Source organism: Vicugna pacos, chromosome 30 (genome assembly GCF_048564905.1).
Source record: "Vicugna pacos chromosome 30, VicPac4, whole genome shotgun sequence".
NCBI lineage: Eukaryota > Metazoa > Chordata > Mammalia > Artiodactyla > Camelidae > Vicugna > Vicugna pacos.
In genome coordinates, this window is record NC_133016.1 from 12,437,666 (window position 1) to 12,461,642 (window position 23,977).

General features: G+C 47.9%; 1 protein-coding gene across 1 annotated transcript in view; it reads right to left on the reverse strand.

Moving 5' to 3' along the window:
* Nucleotides 1–3,542: 3,542 nt before the first annotated feature.
* The window catches only part of LOC102539588 (O-acyltransferase like protein), a 60,734-nt gene continuing 40,299 nt past the window's right edge, over nt 3,543–23,977 (reverse strand). The window contains exons 10-16 of the mRNA XM_031692430.2: nt 22,324–22,489; nt 20,772–20,851; nt 11,727–11,840; nt 10,095–10,227; nt 8,212–8,398; nt 5,892–6,034; nt 3,543–5,581 (exon numbers count right to left, since the gene is read on the reverse strand). Coding sequence (XP_031548290.2) covers nt 5,456–5,581; nt 5,892–6,034; nt 8,212–8,398; nt 10,095–10,227; nt 11,727–11,840; nt 20,772–20,851; nt 22,324–22,489 — 949 coding nt within the window. The 3' untranslated portion in view covers nt 3,543–5,455. The remainder of the gene's footprint in view (nt 5,582–5,891; nt 6,035–8,211; nt 8,399–10,094; nt 10,228–11,726; nt 11,841–20,771; nt 20,852–22,323; nt 22,490–23,977) is intronic.

Sequence of the window (23,977 nt, forward strand, 5' to 3'; positions counted from 1 at the left end):
AAATGAGGCTCCTTTGTGTTGCATCTGTGCTGAGCCCAAAGGAGCTGAGGCCCCAGCTGAAGGCGTGCTGCTGTGCGATGCTAAACAAGCTTGTATCCTGGTGCAGCTACAGGGGTCTCGGGCTGAAGGACCCTAAGAGAGCTGGTCTGCAGGTGGCAGCCTCCCGATCCTAGCGGCTTCCTTTTCCACATTCCGCTCCATGTGTGGCACTGCTTTAGTATCCTATGCCCCTAGGAGCAGATTTTGGGATATTCAGGCCTTTTGTGTCAGTATCAGTGTTTCCTAAAGTGTGGTCATCAGAATCATCTGTTTATGGTTGCTAATAAGTAAGAATCAGGAACCTGATTTTCATCAAAATCCCCAGGCAATTCTCACCTTCACTACTTTGTGACAATGTAGCCTTGAACAAAGGAAATTATCTGAGGTCTCTCTCTCTCTCTCAGCTATAGTATACTGCCCTCTTAGTTCAGCTGTCCAGTCTTAGGACATCCTCTTCCCTAGAAACTGGCCCCAGGGATAATCTCTTCATAGGGGCAATAGCCCCCCAGCTGCAAGGCGCCTCACAGTTCAGGAGAACCACATGCTATGTTAGCGTAGCCTCGATGTTCCAGTGAGAAATATTCACATCCAAGAACAGAGTGGGTTGAGCCCTAACAGCCTCCTCTTTGCCATCCCAGGAATCAGCATCATGACAGAGAAGGCAGGCAGCTGGAGAGAAGGCTTGAGATCACGTGTTAACCTGCCACTCCCCTCTGATGGGGGCTGAGATTTAGGCCATCCTTAAAGGCGACACAACTCCTAGACTCCAGCTGGGAAGGCACCATCCGGGAAAGAGGAGCTCTGCCTTGCAAATCCATTGCAAAATGCAGAAAGCTTTCTCCTGTTCCCCACAGTTGTACGGCTTTCTGCAGCCACACAGGCAAACACTGCTGCTGGCACTCCCATCTTGTTCCTCTGTCACCAGCTCCCCACCCAGGCCTTGATGAAGTCCTGCTGAGAACCAGTAATCTTGTCAAATTCCATCATTTTTTTCAGAGAAAGAAACAGACACACTGACACCAGCTCAAGATGAAGAGCATGATTTTTTTAAATGAACAATGAAGTGATAACTTTCTTGGGACCAGAAAATATGATGTGCCTTTTGAGACAGCACATGATACAAATAATACATGTTAGGGTTCACTAGCATGGAAATAAAGCCTCATTAAAGCTCCCTGTGGCGACACTGCCCCCCTCCTATTGTGATTAGAGCAAAAATTTGGTTGTTTGGCGGATTCAGTCAAGTCCCCTGCTGTAGACTCGCCACACTTGGCTGGGGCATATTTACCAAGTTCAGCACAGAAAGACCCAGTGTTACCTGTCTAAGTGCTGACGGCCCCAGGCACAGCGCTCCGTCCTCCCCACGCAGGAGTTTTGAGTCCTGGTTTGTGTGAACACAGCAATCCTCACCATTGTTGCCTAGCTCAAGGGTCTCTCAACCTGAGCGCTACTGACATTTTTTATTGGATAATTCTTCAACTGAGGGTTGGAAGGTGGCTATTGTAGGACATTTAACAGCATCCATGGCTTCTACTCACAACAAAAACATCTGCAGACATTGCCAAACCTCCCCTGGAGGGGCAAAATTACCTCCACCCCCCACCCCACCCCATAGAGAACTGCTCTAACCTTACAAATCCACCTTACAAACAACTCAAAGAACTCGCAGCATGAAATCAGGAACTTTCACTGGAGTCTTTTTCCCCCACGGAGAAAACATAAAAGAATATTTCTATGGATTTCATTGATAAGATCTGAAAGGTGCAAGCCAAAAGGAAAGGACTGATAATTTCAGCTACTCTAAAATGTAAAGCGCGCATATGAAACACATCATATACGAAGTTGCCACAGACCAGGATATTTGCAACACAGGAGACAAAGGATCAGACTTTGGAATACAGAAAGGACATCTCAGGATCAGCAGGAAGAAGACTAACATCCAGTGGAAGAACAGGATACAGCAGGCAGCCTACCACTGCTAGCGGAGGTGTGAGTTTGGAAAATCACTTTAGGAAACTGCATGACGTTGTCAGGTAAGGTTGAATATACATACACCTTATACTCCTGCAATGATGCTCCTGACTATGTACCCTGGAAAATGAACATATCTCCATGAGGAGACACATAAAAGGAGTTGGTTACAACCATGCTTGCAATAATGAAAAATTGAAACAAACCAAACGTCTACTCACCAACTGGTAAGTGGATGAACATTTAAGGCCCACATGCACACAGTAGAACACCATTAGCATTAAAAGTGAATGGGCTGACAGCATTGTAAATTGACTATACTTTGATTTAAAAAATTTTTTTAAGTGAATGGGCTAAGCAGCACTATATATAAGAGCCAAGAAATGGAAACAACCTAAATGTCCATCGACAGATGACTGGATAAAGAAGTTGTGGTATATTTATACAATGGAATGTTACACAGCCATAAAAAAGAATAAAATAATGCCATTTGCAGCAACATAGATGGATCTGGAGATTGTCATACTAAGTGAAGTAAGCCAGAAAGAGAAAGGCAAATACCATATGATACCACCTAAAAGTGGAATCTAAAAAAATGAGACAAATGTACTTATTACAAAGCAGAAGCAGACTCAGACATAGAAAACAAACTTGTGGTTACTGGGCCGGGGAGCGGAAGTGGAGGGATAAAGGGAGAGAGGGTTGATGTTGATTCCATTACCGTGTACCTGGTGAAGTAGAGACGTACCGGTGAACAGGACAAATGTAGAAAGGAAGCAGTTACCACTCAGGTCACCCCGCCTATCCCAGCGTCCATAGACTCAGTGAACCCAAGGGAGATGACTTACATTAAAAAGAGGAAAAACTGCCAGAGCAGTTTCTATGAAAACATGATGAGTACCTAGCAGCCCTGTGTCGAAGCCTGCGTGAGAAAGCACAGATGGTATGAGTGGGCGTGAGGGGATTTATCTGCAGTGGCATTTGTGGAGACCATTTGTGCTCTGAATGGACACAGTGGCCCGAGCGCCAAGCCAGCCCAGCCCAGCCCACATCCCGCACAGATAAGCCAGGGGAGGAGGCGGCATGCCTTGGAGAGTAGGGTGGGGCCGTGAGAGGGTATGGGTGGCTCTGGCCCCGCCACCAGTTCTGATGGCCAGGAGAGCAGGGATGGGGCAGCTCTGAGGAGAGCCAGTTCATAAAAAAAGGAAATCTCAGAGCCCAGGTGTTCACAAGACAAGCGAGGAATCGCTGGTCTCTGCCAAAACCAATCAGGAGGAATGTAAGGAGGGCTGGGCTTAGATCCACTGGGGGTGATCCTAGTCTGATCAGACCTATTTTTATCCACAGGTTGGTGTGTGAGGATGAAACACAGATTTCAGGATTTAGGAGGAATTAGAAAAAAACGCCCATAAATTGACACTTACTCTCCTTAGGCCTGCTGCCTCTGTAAATCTGTTTGACTGTTTTTAATACAAACTTCAAACATACACAAAAACAGAGAAAACAGTTTAATGAGGTCCCATATACCCCTCACCAGCTTCCAAAATGATCCCTAAATGGCCAGTCTATCCCACTTCTTCCCGATATTGTTGTGACATAAATATTATATTTTATATCATCTTGTCCATAAATATTTCAGTATGCATCTAACAGATAAGGACTTGAAAAACACATTATCACATTAAAAAATTAGTAAGTCCTTCATATCATCAAATATTTTGGCAGGGCTCAAGTTTCCAGTTGTGTCATAAATGTCGTATTTTTTTACAGTTTGTTACAGAATCCAAATAAGGTCCACACATTCTATAAATCTTAAATTTCTAGGGAATTTGGGGTTGAAATAATAGGCAGAACAAAACTGGACTTCTCTGCCCCTACTTTTTGTTCCATGAAATTGCAGTTGTGGGGAGGGTTTTGCTTTGTTATCTTATTAAAAAATAATAATAATAACTTTCAAAGACTATGTCAATAACCAGAAGGCTGTTTCCAAGGACCCTGGGTTTCCAGCCTCATGACTAGAAACTCTTGGCAACAGAACTGCCGAGCAATGTTGGCAGGCGAGTCATCGCCCACTGGGGTCTACCAGGAGTGCAGTGTTCCTTCTGTAAATGCCACCCACCCTCAAGATCGCCTAATTAAGCCAGAGGGTTCAAATCGGCCACCAGGGGGCTCCCGAGGAACTCAGTGAACTTCGCAATTATCCAAAAAGCCAAAATGTTGCGCGTTTTTTTTTACAAATTGAACACATCAGAGTGGGCCTTGGCTCCTCACTCGGGTCATATCCTGCTAGCGGACCAGACCAGACCTCAAGGAGACTTTACTCCCTAAGGCTGGCTGGAAAAGGACAAGGTTAGCTGTCAGCTGTCCTGTCAAAGGATATGGGGTTTGTAGCCCTCCCCCGACCACAGGGGTCTTCCTTGCAAATTCACTTGAAGGCAAAGAGAGCCTGCACAGATGGGGAGCGTCCCATGCCAATAAGCTCCTGGTGACCTCATGGTTGTTAATAAACCCTTCAACTATTAAGTACACAAAAAGCGTTATTATAGGTAAGATCAGACATATGTCAGTAGGGATGGTTAACATGAAATTACACGCCCAGGAAGGAAGACAAGCCTGAGAACCTGGACGTCCAGATTCTCCACTTGGCCTTAAAGTCTCTCCGCATCTCTGGGCCTCATTGCTGGAAACCGAGGGGGTCGGGACAGAAGCCACAGAAGTTGTATTGCAGGAATGTACTCATTTGCTAGGGTTCCCGTAACAGATACCAGCCATACTGGATTAAGGCCGTCCACCCTCTGACCCCCATGATCTCCTTTTAGCTTGATTGTCTCTGTAAAGACCCTCCCTGCAAATCAGGTCGCTTTCTAAGGGAGATTAGGCTTCATATCATTTTCAGGGGACACAATCCAACTCATATCATGGACTATATTGTAAAACGGATAACGTGTGGAAGGCCTATGGCGACAGATCCACAAATTGTGCACTCTAGTGGGTCACAGCATCCAGGATAGCGAGTCTACACAGGTATCCCAGCAACACAGAAACAGTTATGATGTGAAAAATGACATACTGTGATTTTACTGAGAAAAGTGAGCATTATGACCCAAAGTACATTAAATTCACCATATTTGATACTCTCCTATGACCACTGATATATAGAATATATAGATTTATAGATAGAAAAAACGTAAAAGATGAGACCTCAAAACTCCAGTTTTGGGGGAATTTTTGGTTTTTGTTTCTTGCTAAAAAGGTACATTGGAGCGTGATTATTGTGCTACCAGATTATCCCACAATGCTTTTATGTATTAAACACAGAACTTGTATGTCTTAAACGTTCACAAAATCAGTTTCATGCCCCTTTTGGGATCGCTAGCATTCATCACGTAAATGAGGCCACTCCTGCTTTTGCTCACCATCCACACTTGTGGGTTTTGCAGGAAGTTCATGGCCCTGCAGGCGCTGATCCCAGCAGGCACCACCTCAGTTCCTGACATGGTTTCTCAATGAAGAGCGTCAGGGCCAGCCCGGCGATGAAGGTCAGCACACAGTGTCCAGAGAAAAGATAGAACTGGAGAGAAAGAGGGGCGGAGTGCACACAGCCTTACCACCAGGTGCCTAGTGTGTTTGGGTCTTAAAGTATATCATCTGGGCTGTATGAAACGGATCAGTAAGACAAACATCCCAAACATTAAAGATAAAGGAAAAAGAAAGATATTATCCTGTGCTGAACCTCTCCCTCCAATAAAGCAAAGAACAATAAGCTTTTAACAAAACAAACAAACAAAAAATCAGCTTCTATGGAAGACAGTGGGTTGCTCTGTCCCAGGGGACAACAAAGCGTGATGCTACGACAGAGCTGAGAGCCGGGGCAGACTCACCATGTTGGTGTCGGTGTAGTGAATCAGCGTCTCCTGGAGCCCATTGTAGAGGAGGATGAGGATGGGGTGCACCAAGTAGCAGGCGTAGCTGATGCTGGCCAGGAAAGTCCAGGGATGGCAGGAAAGCAGCCGGTTCACCAGACCTGGAGGGAACAGGCACCCACTCACAGAGCAGCAAGCCCTCCCCGGGCCTGGGAAGGTGCTGCACATCACTGCTCCCTCTGGGTTCTGCACTTAAGTCTGGGGACTTCTTCTAAGGAGGTCTTTATTCATTGTAATTTTAAAGAGGATGTACAAACAAAGACAAAAAACTCCAACTTCCGGTTGTAGGAATATGAAAATTATAAGAGACGCTAACATTGAATTTACAGTCATTTTACTTCCTTTGTGCGGCTTCAACCACTGAGCACAAAACATTCCACATATCAAACAAGGTGCGAAGTCCCTCACTTGCCTGGGTTCTGGTTCAAGGTGCACCACACGAGCCTTAGTACAAGGCCGGTAACATTGACGGGCCTGAGGCTGTGTACCTTCTGTAACTTGGTACATCGTCTACAGCTGGGCTGCCCCATGTGCTAGCTACTAGACACACTTGGCTATTTAATTTAAGTAAACTGAAATGAAATACAATGAGAAATTCCTCTCTGAATAGGACCCGTGGCTCTCGGCAGTGGACTGAGTAGTGGTCTCCCAAGAGCTATGTCCGCCTGGAACCTCAGAAGGTGGCCTTATTTGGAATAAGGGTCTTTGCAGATATAATTAAGGTAAGGAACTCAAGATATCTTCCTGGATTAGGGTGGGCCCTGAATCCAAAGATGAACGTCCTTGCAACAGACAGAAAAGGAGACACAGACACAGAGGGGAGACACAGGAGAAGGCCATGTGAGGATGAAGGCAGAGACTGAAGGGATGATGAACAAAGGAATGAGGAGGAACTAGGAGAGGATGGAGCAGAACCCCCCTCAGAGTTCCCAGATGGACTTTGCCAACACCTTGATTTTGGATTTCTAGCCTGCAGAACTGTGGGAGAATCAATTTCTGTTGTTTCAAGGTAAAAGGAAAGAAAAAAGAAATCCTCTGCTATCACCTGCATCACATCTTCCATCTCCTCCTCCCTGGACCTCTGCCGTATCTTCCCAATGGATCGATTGTCTCTCTGCTCTTGCTACCCTAAAGTCTCCATGCAACATCCAGAGTAATCTTTAAAATCACAAATCAGATCATGTCACATGGCATTTAGAGTAAAACCCCGATTCTTCCCCGTGGTCATGAAGGCCCTGCATGATCTGGCCGCCGCCTTCTCCTCTGTCCTCACTCCCATCTCTCTCCCTCCTTGTTCCTTGATCCGTGTCTCACTGGTCTTGCTGTTCCTCCCACCCATTAAGCACCTTCCAGCCTGGAGAACTCTGCCTCAGCAGCCCTCTGCCTGCAATGCTTTTGTGCCACCCATTGGCAAATGCACCCTTAATCCAATTACCCCCTCATCCCTCATTTATTTTTATTTAACATATTTATCTGCATCTGAAATTATATTATTTAATACGGCTCTGGGTTCATTTCCTAGGGCTGCTGTGACAAGTTGCACAAACATGGTGACTTCCATGGTGACTTGAAACAACAGAAATTTATTCTGTCATTTGCTGTAAGCACCCAGTCCTATCTCATGCCAAATAGAGGAGAAAGCAGAAAAAAAAAAAGTCAGGTAACTTGAACAGACATCTTTCATCTGGAGAAGATCACTTTTTTTCCAATTAAGCTCTTTTTCTGCTTGACTTCCCAGACATTGAAAACTGTGCTCAATAGAAAGTGTCCCCGGCTATCAAAGGGCTGAAGGCAGGGTGGGGAAGGGTGTAGAGCACTTGCTTAGCATGCACAAGGTTCTGGGTTCAATCCCCAGTACCTCCATTTTAAAAAAAAAAGTACGCAACAAAGGGCTGAAGGGGGTCTTGGCAGCTCTTCAGTCTGCACCCTCAGATGAGGACACCGAGGCCCAGGGTGGGTGTGGCCGGTATGCTGAGCCCAGCAGTGGTATTTTTTTCTCGCGACATCACCCTGCTTATTCTCCTCCAACTTCTACACTAGCTTCGTTGGAGAGGCTGCAGGTTTTCCTTTCAGAACCTGCAATTGTATATAAACCAGCTTAATAATCTAAACCAGAATAGGTGGGCGGTTTTCCCTGAGTATATAGACAAATTGCTGTTTTTGAGTCAACAGCAGTCATTCAGCAGCAAATAAAAGTCTCTCTGCGGACACTACAGTCCGGTCCGGACACACGGTCGCCTTTCCCCCCACAAGGCCCGTGCTGCATGGCTGCACGTACCTCCATAGCCTTCCTGACATGCAAACAAGATCCATCCCACAGCCGCCGCCCACAGGGTCCGATGGAGGGCCTGGTACCCAGCAGCGGCCGCTGGAGAGGAGACGGAGGTGTCGTCCAGCACGTACGCCAGAGCCACCACTAGGAACAGCGCAGACAGGCAGCAAACCCATCCCAGCAGAGCCTGCACCTACGGGGAAAGGAAGGGCACTGTTCTCAGCCCGTTTTGACCATCGTGTATTTACTTCCTTTCACACTAGCTGACTTGTGCGTGTCGTTATTCTCTCTCTAGGTGTCTGTTTGTAAACCTCAATCAGCGCCTGAATTTGGCAGAGACAGAAAGTTCAGATTAGTGGTCACAAGGAGTTGGGGTGGGGTAGAGGACAGCGGGGTGCCACCATGAAGAGGTGGCACAAGGGTAATCATTGTGGTGGCAGAGGAGTTCTGCACTTTGATGGTGGTGGTTACACAAATCTACACATGTGATAAAATCACACAACATTTTACACACCCACAAATGAGTGCACAGGAAACTGGCGGATCTGAGGTCTACAGATTATGCCAGTGTCAATGTCTTGGTTGTGATCACATGCCGTAGTTACGTAACATGTTACTGCTGGAGAAACATGGGTCAAGGGTATACAGGACCTCTTGTGCTGTTTTTGCAACTTGCAGTGCATCGTGAATAATTTTTAGATGAAAGTTAAAAGAAAAAGAAAAGGTAATGCTCTACCCCACCCCCACCACTCCTGACCTCCCATTCTGTTCCCTAACCAAGTAAGGCCCCTTGATTGGTTGTACCCCCACCATAAATGTGTGGGACCCCAGCTCACAGCCTGTCCCTGGAGTCCCCCTGTTCCTGGGGACATAAAATGGTGGAAGAAATAGGAGAACAGAGAAGTTTCCAGCCCAAAGAGTAGCTCCGTGAGTTAAACTATTGGGCTCAGTTCAAGATTTTAGATCTTATGTCACCTTACTTGACTTTTTTAGACCCAGACCTATCTTCCAAGGGTCTCTCTTCCTTCTCTGTTCCAATTCCCAAGGCACGATGATGCCATCAACGCTGAACTGAACTAGCACCTTATCATCTACCATCTTGTCTTTAAAGAGAAGCTCTCCCCTCCTTGAGTCTGTGGTTCCTGCCCTCGGTTCTGGCCACAGGGAACAGAGGTACTTCCTTGGGGGCTCTCTGCAAGCCCCTCTTTCCACCTAGGACCCCCTTTTCTTACTCCCAGCACTCGGACTGTGCCCCAGCTTCCCCCAGCGGGGACTCTGCAACCTTATTTTCTGGCTCCTAAAAGTCTGGCCTCCTCGTCCCTTCTAAGTCATTTCTCCAGCTCAGCTTGCCTTGTGTTCCAGCTGCATGCCCCCTGGTCCTGACCTGGTCCTCAGAGTGCTTCCCAAATGCTCCATCACCATCTTAGGTTTTCCCCTCTGCTCACACCCATTTTCTCCCTTGGCACCACGAACCTGAACTACTAACCAAGAATCTGATCTCTAGAAACCAAAGAGTTTGTACTACTAAAAATCCAACCCACGTAGCCATGACCTTCTGCAAGACGGTCTTGCCGTCACAGTCTCCTTGGGTGCATTTTCCCGCTTCAGTGATTTCTCTGAGTCTGCCCCAAGGCTCCAGTTCTGGGTTCCAGATCTGGAGCTTTCTTAGGGGAGCTCAGTGAGAAAGCAGAGAGTCAGGCTCTGGCAAGAAGACAAGGTTCCTCTTACCTTCAGTGCCAAGAGCCATTGCTCACACATCACAGCACAAAGTACCCGGAAGCCTGACTCCTGCCCATGGCTTTGGAAGAGCTTGGCCAAACGCGGTCCAACTCCGAGTCCAGTCCCAAGCAGACCCAGCCCTTACAACGAGGTATGGGGAAACCATCTACCTTGGTTTTCAGGATGTTTGCCTGGTAGTTTTGGTGCATGAAAATGCTCAGAAAGAGGCCCACGAGGAACGGCCCGAGTCGGCAGTAGGGCTTGGTGTAGTACTCTGAGAAATACAACCCGGCTGCGTTTTCACTGAAAGACACAAGGGCATAAAGCCAAAGGTCACGTTTGATCTGGACGTGGAAAAGGGGGATCCCTCAGATGTCCACTGGAGGGCAATCAGCAAACCCAAAGGAAAACTGGGGATACATGTGTTCTTTTCCTCGGTAATGATCCCCAGACAGCAACCTCAAGATTCTGCCTTGGACCGCAGTGGGCTTCCTAAAATTCCAAATTCCCCTGGGCCCCTCCATCCTGGATCCCAAGGAGATATGATCACTGCATTCATTTCAAATAGTTGTTTCTGGTGGCTGATATGTCAGGGCAGCCCTAAAAATGTGCTTCCCAGAAGTGACCTCTTTGTGGAAGCTCTTACAAATTCAGTTGCGTGGGCTACACCCCTGGAGATTCTGATTCAACTGGTCCAGAACGGTGCTTGACGGAAGCACCCCTGGGAATTAAACTCTCCCCAGGTGACTCTCAAGTGTGTCTGGAGTTGAGAACCGCTGGGCAAGGCAGGAGTGAGCCTCCTTTTCAGTCACCTGGCTGTGCTCCTAAGCCCACAGAAGCTGATGACATGATGAGAAGGGCACGAGGCTTCCCTTGTCAAAAGACCCAGGATGTAGTCATTCATTCATTCATTCATTCATTCATGTAGTCCACTCACAATACACTTTGAGCACTTTTGTGTCACTCAAGGTTCTGGACTATTTTACACCAGGAGGTCCGCGAAGGCTGCTCCGAGAAGGTGACATATGCCCAGACACCTGTAGGAGGTGATGGAGCTAGCCCTGCCAAGATCTAGATTCTAAAGGAAAAGCATTCTCCTGTGTGGGCAGAGCAGGTGCAAAGGCCCTGAGGCAGGAGCATGCTGGGTGTGGAAGGAAGGAGGCCAGTGTGGCTGGGCCAGAGGCAGAAGCAGGGGAGGGATACCAGAGGTCAGACAGGGATTCTACCTTGAGACCAATTTGAGCAGATGACTCACAGGGTTCGATTTTCATTTGTGTCACTAACCGCTGCACTGACAATCGATGAATGGGAAATCTCACCAGTTTTCCCTGTGTAACACAGCAGGGTTATAAGGAAGAATGTTATGTATCCATCATTTGGGGAGGCAAAACAGCATAGTGGGTAAGCTCCTAGGTTCAACTCACACCTATGCCACAGCCTAGGCGTGTGACCTTGAAGGGGTAACCCCACCTTCCTTACATTTCGGCCTCTCCGCATAACAGCGCTTGCAAGCGGCAGTTCGCCCCGGAGGACCGACAAAATACAGCCACGTGGGGGCGCTCCTTTCCTCCGAGAAGCATTTCAATGGGCAGCGGTGAGTTCCCTGTACTTTCAGAGAAGACCCCAGCGCAGGTTGAAGGGTTCGAAATTTTGGAAACCGTTCTCAACCAGGCCCACCAGTTCCCACCCGGTTTTTCCAGGAGCCGATTCGCACAGTGCCAACAGCGGCCCTGCCTGGGAGGCCCTGGCCGTTCCCGGGGCAGGCGAGGGACAGAGCAGCGCGGGCTGGGAGCCGCGGGTACCTTGCCTCCGACGGAGCCGCCACCGGGAGGTCATAAACCAGGGTGAGCAGAGCAGCGGCGGAGAAAGATGCCAAGAACAGCGCGGCCCCCAGGAGGACAAGGGCGTGTTGACTTCTGAAAAAAAAAAGAGAGGACGTTGACAGGAGCGCCCTTCACCACAAAACTTGTGGCTCCGAACGACGTGCATGCTTAGCAATCAGAGGTGCTTCCTGCCTTTGCGAGAGGCTGACTGGGGGCAGCCGTGCTGGAGCAGGGCGAGAGCTGGGCTGCAGTTAGCCTGAGTCCGCCGTTAGTCTTGACCATTTATTAAGCTGCTCGGCCCTGAGTGGGGCCTTGAACTGGAATTTCCTCTTCTTCACCCTGAAATCGAATGTGCAGCTCGAAACAAGGCCAGGCCTGGGAATGTCCCTTGCCGCCCACGAAGCACTGTACAGACACAAGTGGTGGGTGATTCAGGAGAGAGATGACTGTCAGGCACAGGTAGGACACAGGGGAGGGGGGCAGGGTAAGAGGGGGACCCAGGGATCCTCCCCCAACCTGAATGCGGAGTCTGACAAATGTCTGGGTGCAGGAAGTTCATTTGGGGGTAAGAATGAGGGATGGCTGTGGAACAGGGAAGTAGGGAAGGCCCATGCAAGGATGCACCATCACGGTTCTTCCAGAATGTTCTGTGGAGCCTTATGACATGCACCTCAAAACTATCCTGAGGGTTGAAAAAGAGAAGTCCTTTCCTACTGTCTTCTATCCCCCGTGGGTCAAAGGCCCCACAAAAATTAATTCCTCCACAGTTTGGGACTCTGCATGCGTACGGCTGGGAAGGTTCCTGAAGGAGTCTCAGCTGTAGTACGCAGGAGGTTCTGGGGTGGACACAGCCCGGCCCGGAGAATGCCTTTGGCAATCTTATTTCACTTTTGGAAGTCGCTATGATTCTTCATGAGGAAGGGATGAGGTACCATTCTGCTTATCACCACAGTGATGCAAGGGGCAAATGATTTCCGCACGGAGGGCCAATTCTAGTTTAGTGCTAATGCTTGGAATGGAGGAGGGGCTTGGCTCAGTGGTGCTGTGATTGACTAGTCATGTCTGCCGGAGGGGGGTTGTTGGTAACAATGCAGTACGTTTACCAAGCCTTTTGCCAGACCCTCTAGTTCAGTCATCCTTGAACTACTGGCATTCTGTGTGAGTGTGGTCTCTGAAAGGAAAAAAAAAGCCCTACCTTTTATACCTCTTTCCATTTAGAGACTAAACGTAGTAGCATGGCCACAAACTTGGGTAGTGCCTGTTTTTAGCTGAGGAATTGCAATCTACCTTCCGTGACAGTCTCTAGGAAAGATGATGACGCTGGGGCCAGGATGCCTCAGTTACAAGGACACTCAAGTAGGTTCCCACAGGTCTAGAGTGGGGAGGTACTAAGAACTCATTGTCCTAGGTGGGTGGTAAACCAGCCAGTCAGGCCATCCAGAAAAACCCACATCCACCCAAGTAAATACTTGTTTAACTCCCTGGGGGACTGGAGCCCAAACTGGCACCTCTTAGGAGTCGGGCAAGCCTCCACTAGCTACCGTGGCTACAAAGAGTCTAATAAAAGCTTCCGAATATAGGCTATTATGGGCTAGATTGTGTCCCCCAAGTCCTAACCCCCCAGGACCTCAGAATGTGACTCGGTTTGGAGCAGGGTCCTTAAAGAGATAACTCAGGTGAAATGAGGTCATGGAGGTGGGTCCTAATCCAATGTGGCTAGTGTCCTTGTCAGGAGAGGAGATAAGGACACAGACACCCACCGAGGGAAGACAGGGAGAAGACAGCTGTCTACAAGCCGAGGACAGAGGAAGAAATCAACCCTTCCAACACCTCGATCTTAGACTTCTAACTTCCAGAACCCTGAGTAAATACATTTCTGGTGTTTAAGCCACCCAGTCAAGGCAACCTGAACACTAATACACAGAGGTACCAAAACAAGCAGAAAGAAAGACAGAGACACAGGTCCCGCCTTCATTCCTGTTAGTTCTTTGTCCTGCAGAGCCCTTGAGTCACTAATCAAGGCCATTGACCACAGCACAGGTGGCCTGGGGCTAAGCTATTTCTTGGCCAATTCAGGTTAGCGGTTTTTCCTTGCTGGCTCTTTGGGGGAATGGCTCCCAGGACAGTGGGACTGAGAAAGGCCCAGAGCTTCAAGCACTGACCACGGCCCCCATTCTCTCAACAGTATTGGTCCCTCAGAAAGGCCCATTCAGGGGCCACAGCCCAAGAGAAGGAAGGAATAGCAGAGTGTCCCCTCTGGTCTGAAAAAGCCTCAGGCGGCCTTGAAGACCTCTCTCAGCCCCAGCATCCTGACCAGGACTCCCCGCGGGATTTCTCTTGCCCTTATGTCACTAAGTCCCCGGACCAGCACTCAGAGCGTTCTGCCGCCAATCCCTCCCTCAGAGGGAGCAGGTAGAGACTTGCCTTTTTTCTTCCGCCCAGGCTGCCAGGCCGGCCGAGCCTCTCAGCTGCCCACCTGTACCTGCAGGCACTTGCCACATCTCCAGAATCCATCACAGAGCCGAGGCCTGTGGCCGCCGCCCCAGAGAACTGGCCAGACTCGGCTCTGCTGGGCCCAGCTCCCCCCCTCCCCTGACTGTCTTGCAGGAGTGTGAGTTCGCCCCAGCGGGGCCCCCATGGCCAGAGCACAGTCTCAGCTCCTGCTGGGGAGTCCCTCCCCTGGCAGCAGCAGGGATCAGGGGCAGGAGTGCCTGAGTAATCAGCCCACCCCCTCTAAGGGGCTTGAGAGTGGGGGAGGCCTTGCTCAGCATCCAAAGCAACCTTCGTCTACTTTTGACCTTCCTTGTCTGATTCCATGATGGAGTGAGCGGAGACAATCACACGAATTCCCAATTCCTGCCACTCTCAGTGGTTGTGTAACCGAGCAGGACCCTGCGGGGTCTTCCCGGGACAGACCCCTCCCCCGTATCCTTGGCTGTAGCTCCTCCCTGAAGTACCCAGATAATAGAACATCATGCAGATTTCCTGACTTTTTCAGATGGACGTGGCCCCCGGATTTCTGGTTTATGGAGACCAATCCTTAGGTGCCAGTCAGAATTGTGCACAGCTGATTGCATACCCTGGGCTGCCCTTCCCTCAACTGGCCTTTAAAAATGCTCAGCTGAAACCCTTCGGGGAGTTCAGGGGTTTGGGGGCACGAGCCACCCATTCTCGTGGCTAGCTTGGATTGGCAATAAACCTTTCTCTGCTCTAAACTCTTATGTTTCAGTGTTGTTTGGCCTCACGGTGCAGCAGACACAAGTTTCAGTAATAATATTGGCAAAACCTAGGAGTTTGTGTCTGTGGCAGGTCAACCCTGGCCGGGGGCAGCCCCTTCCCTGGGTCCCAGCAGCTGCCAGAGCTCACTTTGCTCCAGGGAACTGGGGGGCACTGTCCCTGATAGGCCCTGGCCACCCGCTGGGATGAGGCTGTTTCGAAGTTTCCCAGAAACCTCGGGAGCTGCGGTCCATGCCTGCTTAGGGGTGAGTGGCTCCAGCTCGCGCAGGCTGGGAATTCTCCCCACTCCATGTGGGCTCGTTCCCCCCGGGAAGGGAGCCGCTCTGGGCTCCCGCGAGACACTCTGGGGGTGTTCTCTGTCCGAGCTGGGCCAGTCTGTTTGGAGGCCTCTGTCTGGGAGTGGAAGTGGAGTTTTTCGATGACAGCTCATCTGATCTTTTGTTTGTGGGACCGTGTTTGTTACATGTGTGTGTCAGTGCCTGCACTGGCTGGCTGAGACATCCTTGAGGCGGCGGAGCGCTGGTTGGGTTCTCCTTTGCTAGCCTTGGTCTTTCATTCAGCCTTGTCTGATGGGGCCTTGGCTGGGTTCTCTCCTCTTGGACTCACAGGGCATTGGCTGGGAATCTCCCCTTCTCGGGCTAAGGAACTGGGATCCTGAGAGACCCTTGTGCATTCCATTTATTTGCTTGATATTTGACAACACTAGCCATGAACAATTATTGTGGGGTGTTCAGAGCTTTGTTCCGTCTTACAGTTCCCTGGGGTATTTTTGAAAAACTGGGAGACCTTTAGCTATGCTCCTATAAATGAAAAGAATTTTTTTTTTATTGTGACATTGTGTGGCCTCAGTACTCCCTGAGATCTGGAGAACAGTGGCCCCTGATGGCTCTATTATAGCAAAGCGGGACTTTTGCGGTTTCCTTGGCTTTTATCTTGGTCAGGTGTGTGTGTGAGTGTCTTGGTACCTGAGTCCAAATGCTGTTCTCTCTTCCTGGTTTTGCTGAAACAGAGGCATGTGAATGAGAGTGAGTGAATAATATATATTATTGTCTACTAGTATTATTTCTTTAAACTAAAGTGGATATTTGGGAACTGGGGAGAAAAAAAATCCCTGAAAATAGCTGGATTTTATATAAGCAATGAGGAGGAATTTGCACTTCTCTTCCTGTGCTTTTGAGATGTAAATGATCTACCTGGACTCAAGGGAAAGAAAAGGTTTTTTTAAACTCAAGCAGAAAAACTGAGATCTCTGGTTCTGTCTGTTTTTACGTAAAAATTCAGTATTAAATTTAAAATCTGATATTAAAGCTAGCCTATAGGCTTGTTGGTATAATCAACCTTCAGTAAACCTAGGTCCAATAAGTTTGTCACTTCTGTGCAGAGTTTGCAGAAAAAGAATTTGATATGAAATTCTTATGAGTAAATTAAATGCAAATGAGAAGAGCTTTTGGGTGAATCTTTGAGAAATAATTATGTTTTTTAAATGTCTACTTAAAAATGATCTCTCCAGGTATTTGGTAATGTAAAATTTTAGAGTTGTGCTAAATTAAGTTAAATGATGGAAGTTTATTGAAAACCTAGGTGATTCCCAAACAAAATGAGACACTGAAACATTATTTACTGAATATTGGCTTCCCTTTACATAGAAACTAAAAGTGTTTAGGACCATTATTAAATCTTTTTGGTGCCACACTGAGGTATTTTCTATAAAAAGCATGTTTTGAGAAATTATTACTAGTCTTTATGCTTGCTGATCTACCAAATGCTAATGGAAAAAAGTTCATAATTGCTCACTTTTTGGTTGTGACTAGAAATTAACATTTTTAAGAGCTGAGGATTCTAATTTAAATGTGTAGTTTTTTGGTTTTGTCTAAAATATTACTGGCTTCTAGTCTATGTTTTTTAATTAAACTGTTTACCAAATGTTTGTCTCCCTGTCAATACTGCCCCCAGTGATTAGGATAAAAAGAGAATTGTCTAGTGGAGTTGTCACAGAATATAACTACTCATGATGTGTAACAATGCTTGCTTTAAGTCTGCTGCTAAATGCACATGTACACCTGCTTTGGCCTTAAAGAGGGGTGCATTTAAAAGTCAAAATGGAGTAGATGTGGTTCAGACATCCAAGATACAACTACATGGCCACTGTGGACATGATTTCGGACACGCTCCTGTATTGTTGAGAACTCGAATTCTCGAGCTGTGTCATACTCAGGACAGCCCCAGCCGTTCTCAGAGCAGTGTCTGCTGGCAGATGGCAGCTGCAACCTTATGACCTCAAGATCTCTTCTTGTAACTATTAAATTTTTAGACTATAAAATTGCTTTAGATCAGTAACAATTAAATTTCTAGACAATAAAATTGCTTTAGATCAGATGTCAGCAGATAAAAGGAGACATGTAGCAGCCAATGCATGTGTTAAAACCACATCAAAAGTTAAAACCTACTCAGATAAAAGTAGACAGCTGGTTTTCTGACTACAAGTCTCCCTCAAAGTGCCAGGTCCAGACTGGTTTTCATGCTTATTCCCCTGAATTCCTCAGGGAATGAGATCTTAATCATACAAGGACTTGGAACTCAGGAATATTTACAACTCAGTGTCCACTGAGGTGGGACTATGCCCCATTTCAGCAGGAAGTAGCCAGAGTGGTCACCGCCCCATTCCCTGAAAGATTTAGGGGAGGGGTAAAACAGGATCGGAGATTGAAACCAAGTTCCTCTGCTGGGTTTATGATCAACCTCTCTGTCCAAAATATGATACCCCTTCTTGTCCAACACCTATTCTCAAGATCGAGGAGCATCAAAGAAAAGGGGGGAGTTCTAACTGAGCAGGACCCTACGGGGCTTTCCTGGGACAGGACCCTCCTCCATATCCTCTGCTGTAGCTGCCCCTTGAAGCACCCAGATAATAGTACCTCATGCGGATTTCCTGAGTTGTTCAGATGCTTAAAACCACCACCAAATGGAAGAAATTAACTATTCGACCCAGAGCTTCTGATGCTTAAGGATTGATCACTATCAACTAATCAGAATTGTGCACAGCTGATCACAGACCCTGGGATGCCCTGCCCTCGCTGGCCTTTAAAAACACTCAGCTGAAATCCTTTGGGTCGTTCGGGGTTTTGGGGGCACGAGCTACACATTCTTCTTGCTCAGCCCTTCCATAAACCTTTCTCTGCTTCAAACTGATGTTTCGGTATCGTTTGGCCTCACAGTGTGTCAGGCACATAACTTGCGTTTGGTAACAGTTTCATCTTGCGACAATGTGAGTATGAATAGGTCTTTCTATGAGAGGATGTTCAGAGCTTTTTTTTTTCAATCTTCATTCCCAAAATAAATAGCAATGTGATTATCAGATCTTATTTCCATAGTCAGTCTCATTTGCTATTTATTATCAGCTCTGTTATGCTGTCAGAGATGGCACTCCCAAGCCCGCAACCCTACTTTTGAGAAAATAAGACACGAGATGAGGATGCTTTTGGTTCGGGAGATTGGGTAGGGGGAACCCGGGCAGCACCCCTCCCTGCACAGGATGCACACAGGTATAGGTACCCTCCCCAGTACTGTGCGTGGTCTCCACATCCCCCACCCGCCTCGGAGGAGTGGAATTGAGAAGCGGGTGCAGGGAGTGTGTGAGAAGGGGTACACTGAGCAAAAGAGAATAAAAAACCTTCACTCGGAAGCCTTTGTTAAAATCTGCTCCATGCCAGGACCTTCCAGAAAGGGTACTGAGAGAGGAAGTTAAGAAAGGAGGCTGGTTGTACAGACCAGGGGACCCTTTGTGGAACAGGGATGGTGCAGAGAAGATGGTGAGAGGGCCACCCCAGGAATGGGTCTAGCGGGTTATCCAGCCACCCTTCCCTCAGTCCCTGCAGATACTGGGAGGGGCAAGGGGCTGTCACTGCTTGGGGACGGTGACTGGGGACAATGGCAATTACGTGGAATCTCAGTGGACAGGTAACTGAGTTAACCAGTGGTCTCATGTTACTGACAAGCGGGCACTGTCCTAGTTCCTGTGTGTGTGATCTTGCTTTTTCCCCCAGCCCTGATGTGAAGTGTTATCATCTCCATCTCATAAATAAACAGAGGTGAGAGTCCAGCAACTTACTCTGGGTCCCCAAACTGGCAATTTATCAGCCATGATTTGAACCCACATTTTCTGACTCAGATTCACTGCATCAGTGCCTACTGGAAGCCGTGGAATAATTTTTTTAAGTGATCAGTCAGAAATGCTTTTACTTTTGAAGTTAGAAAGCTTCATGTGCTTAAGAGATGCATGGGGAAAAGATGGATCTGCTCTTTTAAAAATCGTTCAATTCTCAAGATTACATTAAAATTAGGATGCATTTTCTTGGCTCAGGATGCTTGAGTATTTGCATGTGGCTGGAATGGGCAACATCAGCCTGTGATTTAAATGCCTCCTTGCAAAGACATTAACAGGTGATCTCGAAACACAGCTGATCAACACACAGCTGGAATTCAGCTCCACTTGTAGTAATCAAAGGCTTACAACTTAGGTGTGAAAAATGAATATTTTCTTACAGATCTTAACAAGGTTTGCATTTTTTTAATTAATAGTCCATATTGGCAATGGTGTAATTACATGGCCAGAGGACCGAATATTGATGCATTTAAGGAAAGCAGCTTGTCATTATATTTCAAGAGCCCAAGAGACATTCATGCCCTTTGACTCAGTAATTCTCCTTAAGGATTTGCATTCTAGAAGCATCAGAGTTGGAGACAAATGGTTACCAGAAAAGTGTTTATGAGACTATTATTTATAAAAGCATAAAATTTGAAATAATCCAAATATTTAACTGTAGGGAAGGTATAAATAAACTCTGGTTCATTCACAGAATGGAATGTTATACAGACATTAAAATTGTTTACTTACAAAATAATATAGGAAAATGGTGATGTCATAAAACTATTCAGATGCTGCTCAAATACTGTAGATCTTCTTTCATGTCTAAAAGCCCATGCAGAAAAGATCAGAAGGATAAATACCAAAACACTGACACTGACTTCACCTCTCAAGTGAGGAAATGGGTTTAGGGTGATGGTTTTTCCCTTTTTTCCTTCCTAATATTTTCCAATGTTTCTTAAATTGAACATGAATAAATCTTTTCAATATGGCATGGATAATCCACAAACCATGTCTCCCTGTGAGTTACTGAGGCCTTAGAGCTTTCCTCAAACTAACAAAAATTAAGGTGATGAATATCTAGTGTGGGGAGGCAGCCACCCTGATGTACTGCCTGGGGCTGTATGTAAATAACTTCACTCTTTCCGAAGAGTTAATCTCCCAATGCGAAACCAGCACCATGAAACTGTTCCTATCATTTGACTAGTAATTCCACTTGGAAATAAGTCCCCAAGGAAATAAATGCATAAGAGGAAAAAGGAGTGTGTTCAAAGACATTTGTTGAGGTGCCATTTATAATCATGAAAAATTGGAAACAATCTAGGTGCCCAACCATACAAAATGGTATATAAATCCTAAAGCTGGCAAGTACGCAGGTCATGTCCATATGCGGAAATGTTTATAAGAGCCGTTAAATGGAAAAAACAGAGACTGGCTATGACAGACACGCTGATTATAACTGCAACAACACAAGGATTGGAGGAGAACATGGAAGAAGTAAACGGTGGAGGATTCAGTGTCCACACTCTCCTGAAGAGTTTGTTTCCCAAATTGTAAAAGCTGCTTTGCCCAGAACCAGAGCCGCTCTAAGAGTTTTATGAAAGAGGCCACATGGGGAGAAACACTTGTTCCATTAGACTTACTTTCTGTGGATGAAGACGATCACCGGTGTGGTGAGATGGAGCTGGAAGTCATTGGCAAGGTACCACGTCCAGCCATTGCACTGGGAAGAGACAGGGGAGAGGGGTTACTTCTCTCCTTCATTTGCCAGCTCTGCTCCACCCACATTGACTCACCTTCCTGGACCAGGAGGAAGAATTCAGCTGGCAGGAGGGCAGGGGGATTTCCAAGGGAAGAGAGAGGAATTTGGAGGTGTAGATATTTACATACCTCAGCTCAGCTAATCCTTATAAACAAGCCTGAGGAGTAGGTTTATTACCATTTTACAAAGTGGAAATTCAGACAACTTTCCTCGCCTGGTTAGCTATTGTATTTTGTTGGCTGGTTTGTTTTTAATCTCCTAAAACAGTGGTGGGAACTAAATTCCATCAGGTGTCACAGATGTAAGGAATCGTTATCCTGACGGTGTGGCTGGAGTCAGGGTGATGTTCTCCGTGCCTTCCCCCAGCGCCAGGTAGACAGAATGTGCTAGTTCAGAGCGGAGGCCGGCTGCAGACGAGCTTTCGTGGGAAACCCCCGAGTTCCCACGCATGATTGACATGAGAGTGTCTGGCCAAAGCCACACCGTTTCCCAGGCTGTCCGTGTTTGTGGGAAATGAGGCAGTTACCTGTATTTCTAATTCATTCACTGTCAGGCAATTCTCTCCAGTGCTTCAGAGGTAAAAGGTGCAGTGATTCCCTTCCCACCGCCTCAGTGCCAGGGCGCCCAGACTTGTCCAACAGAAGTGACAGCTTTCCTTGTCCCACTTATGGCCCAAGCTAGTCTGCCTCTGGGGAAACAGCCCAGCCTCTGGTCCCTGGGCCCCTGTCACAGACGTAGGTCCACCTGAAGGCAGTTAGGTGGGAATGTACGTCCTGTCGAAGCTGCTGCGCATTTGTGAACAAAAGGTAGCCACCTAGTTGGTGAGCGGTTATGCGGACACACTTCAGTGATTTTCTTTTCAGCTTCGCTTTCAAGTCATATGCAAAAATCAGTGACACAGTTTATAATTATAGCTCTTTTACTTCCATTTGCTCCAAGTTCATTAGGAGGAAATGAGGGCTTTGGGGAAGCCATGACCAGTAACCACATGATGTTCTGTCACATCTGGCTTGATGCGGCATAGAATTCATTCTGGGGAGGGTGTGGTACCATGTTCCATCCCCTTATAGGCTCCCCGGGTGGAGGTGAAGGAAGTGTCCCTCTCGCTGGGGCAGTGTGGATGGGAACAGGAACCGTGAGGGAGCGGGGACAGGCACTTAGACGGATGGCCCCTCCCAACCCTCCCCCCTGCGCCCCCTCTGCTTTCACAGCATCCCCCCTGCTGGGGCTGGTGCGCCAGCTCCCAACCCATCCCTGGCGGCCAGTCTGCCTGCCCTCAGTCCTCCTTCCTGCAGCATCACTATTACTCCAGAGAATATGCCAGAAGAAAGGGGACCAGACTCAGGCTGACCCTTGGAAAGTTCCCCAACCGTGTGGAGTGAGACACCGGATCGCGCCCCTCCTCCCTGCCACAGCCAACAACCTGAACTCACCGCCTTCTGGACTGACAGGAAGTTGTTTAGCAACAGCAGATTCGTCCACCAGGCTTGTCGGCAGTTCTCCAGGTGGAACTTGGGCACTTCCCAGACGGGTCCCCAGGGCACCAGGGGGAACAGCCCAACCAGCAAGCACACCGAATACAGGTGAAGAGGCTGCAGCCTGGCAGGGAAGAGTGGGCGAGAGAGGGTGACTCTCCATGGTGGTTCCATCTGGTCCCCTTGGTGGGCACATAGGGACGGGGGATAAGATGCCCAAAACAGATAGTACTGGGTGGGGCACCACCTCCCCACCCACACCTCAAACCTTCATACACTCATGGGTCCAGAAGCTTTCCTTGAGCACCTGCCATCTGCTGATGCAGATGCTGCTGATGCAAAAATACTTTTATTCATTGAGCGAGTCATGGATGTCGGCCAATGTGCTGGGAGCTTTCTAAACCTTGAAATAGTCCTATGTCCAGGTAACGATTTCACCAATGATGAAACTGAATCACTTGCCCGAGGTGGCCCGACCATACAGTAGTACTGAGATCTGACGCTGGTCCAGGCCTCCCCAGCTGAAAAGAGCTTTCCTTTCTCCCTCTTCTCCTCTCCCCTCTTCCTCATTTTATTTCTTCCTTCTTTCATGCACTACCTCCTTCCAAGCAGGATTGAAAGCAGCTACAAGGATGATGAATAAGACACTAGGGGTCTAACCAGAGCTGTTGAATAGAATGTAATTCCAGCCACATCGGCCACCTAGTTAACTCGTTCTAGTAGCCACATTTTTAAAAGTCACAGGTACAATTCGTTTTAATTAGCCCAATCTATCCAAAAATGTTATCATTTCAATAGGTGACCAGTATAAAAAATTATTGAGCTATTTTATATTCTTTTTCCTTGTGCACGTATGTCACATTTGCAGCACGTCTCGCTGCTCTGCCAGTGCCTGGTGGCTGCCTGTTGGACAGCATGGGTCTAGAGCTTAGAAGTGACGTTGTGACGTTGTGGCTGGGAGACACACGCCATTCCGGCGTGGATTCTAGGTGGGCTGTGATCAGAGCCCTGTTTTTTTAAAGAACACATTTGAAAATCCAGGGTAGTTCAACGGGTAGAGCACTTGGCCAGCAGCACCTGCGAACATCTCGGAAGGGGCGTCAGGGCCCGGGAAGGGCAGGACGGCTGGAGGCGTAACCCGCAGCAGAGGTGTCAGTCAGCACCCGCCTCTGGTCTGCACCAGGCTTCCTGTCCTCCTCACAATGGGAACATTCTTCATCGAGAGCATCGGGTAGATGGGAGAGTGGTGGGTACCCAGGAACAGGGCTGAAATTACTGAGCGGCCCAACTGTGCTAAGATGCAGCTTCTCAGATCAGCTCAGGCAACAGCCACAGAGCCCTCCCTGGGTCCTGGGTCCTGCCAGATGAGCCATCTGACCACGATGCTTTGCAGCTGCTCCCACAAGCCTCTGTCCCTGGCCTCCCATCCCACCATCTGTCACCTCTCTCTCCCTGGGGAGAATAAGGCAGCCCCCTGCTCCCCTCTGAACCAGAGTGCATCTCAGGAGGGAGCAGGGTACAGGCGGTGTCTAGCCCAATGCAGCCTCTGCACTGGGGCCAGTGGGGTGGGTGGAGGTCGCTGGGTGGGCCACGCCCTGGGAGCTACAAGGGA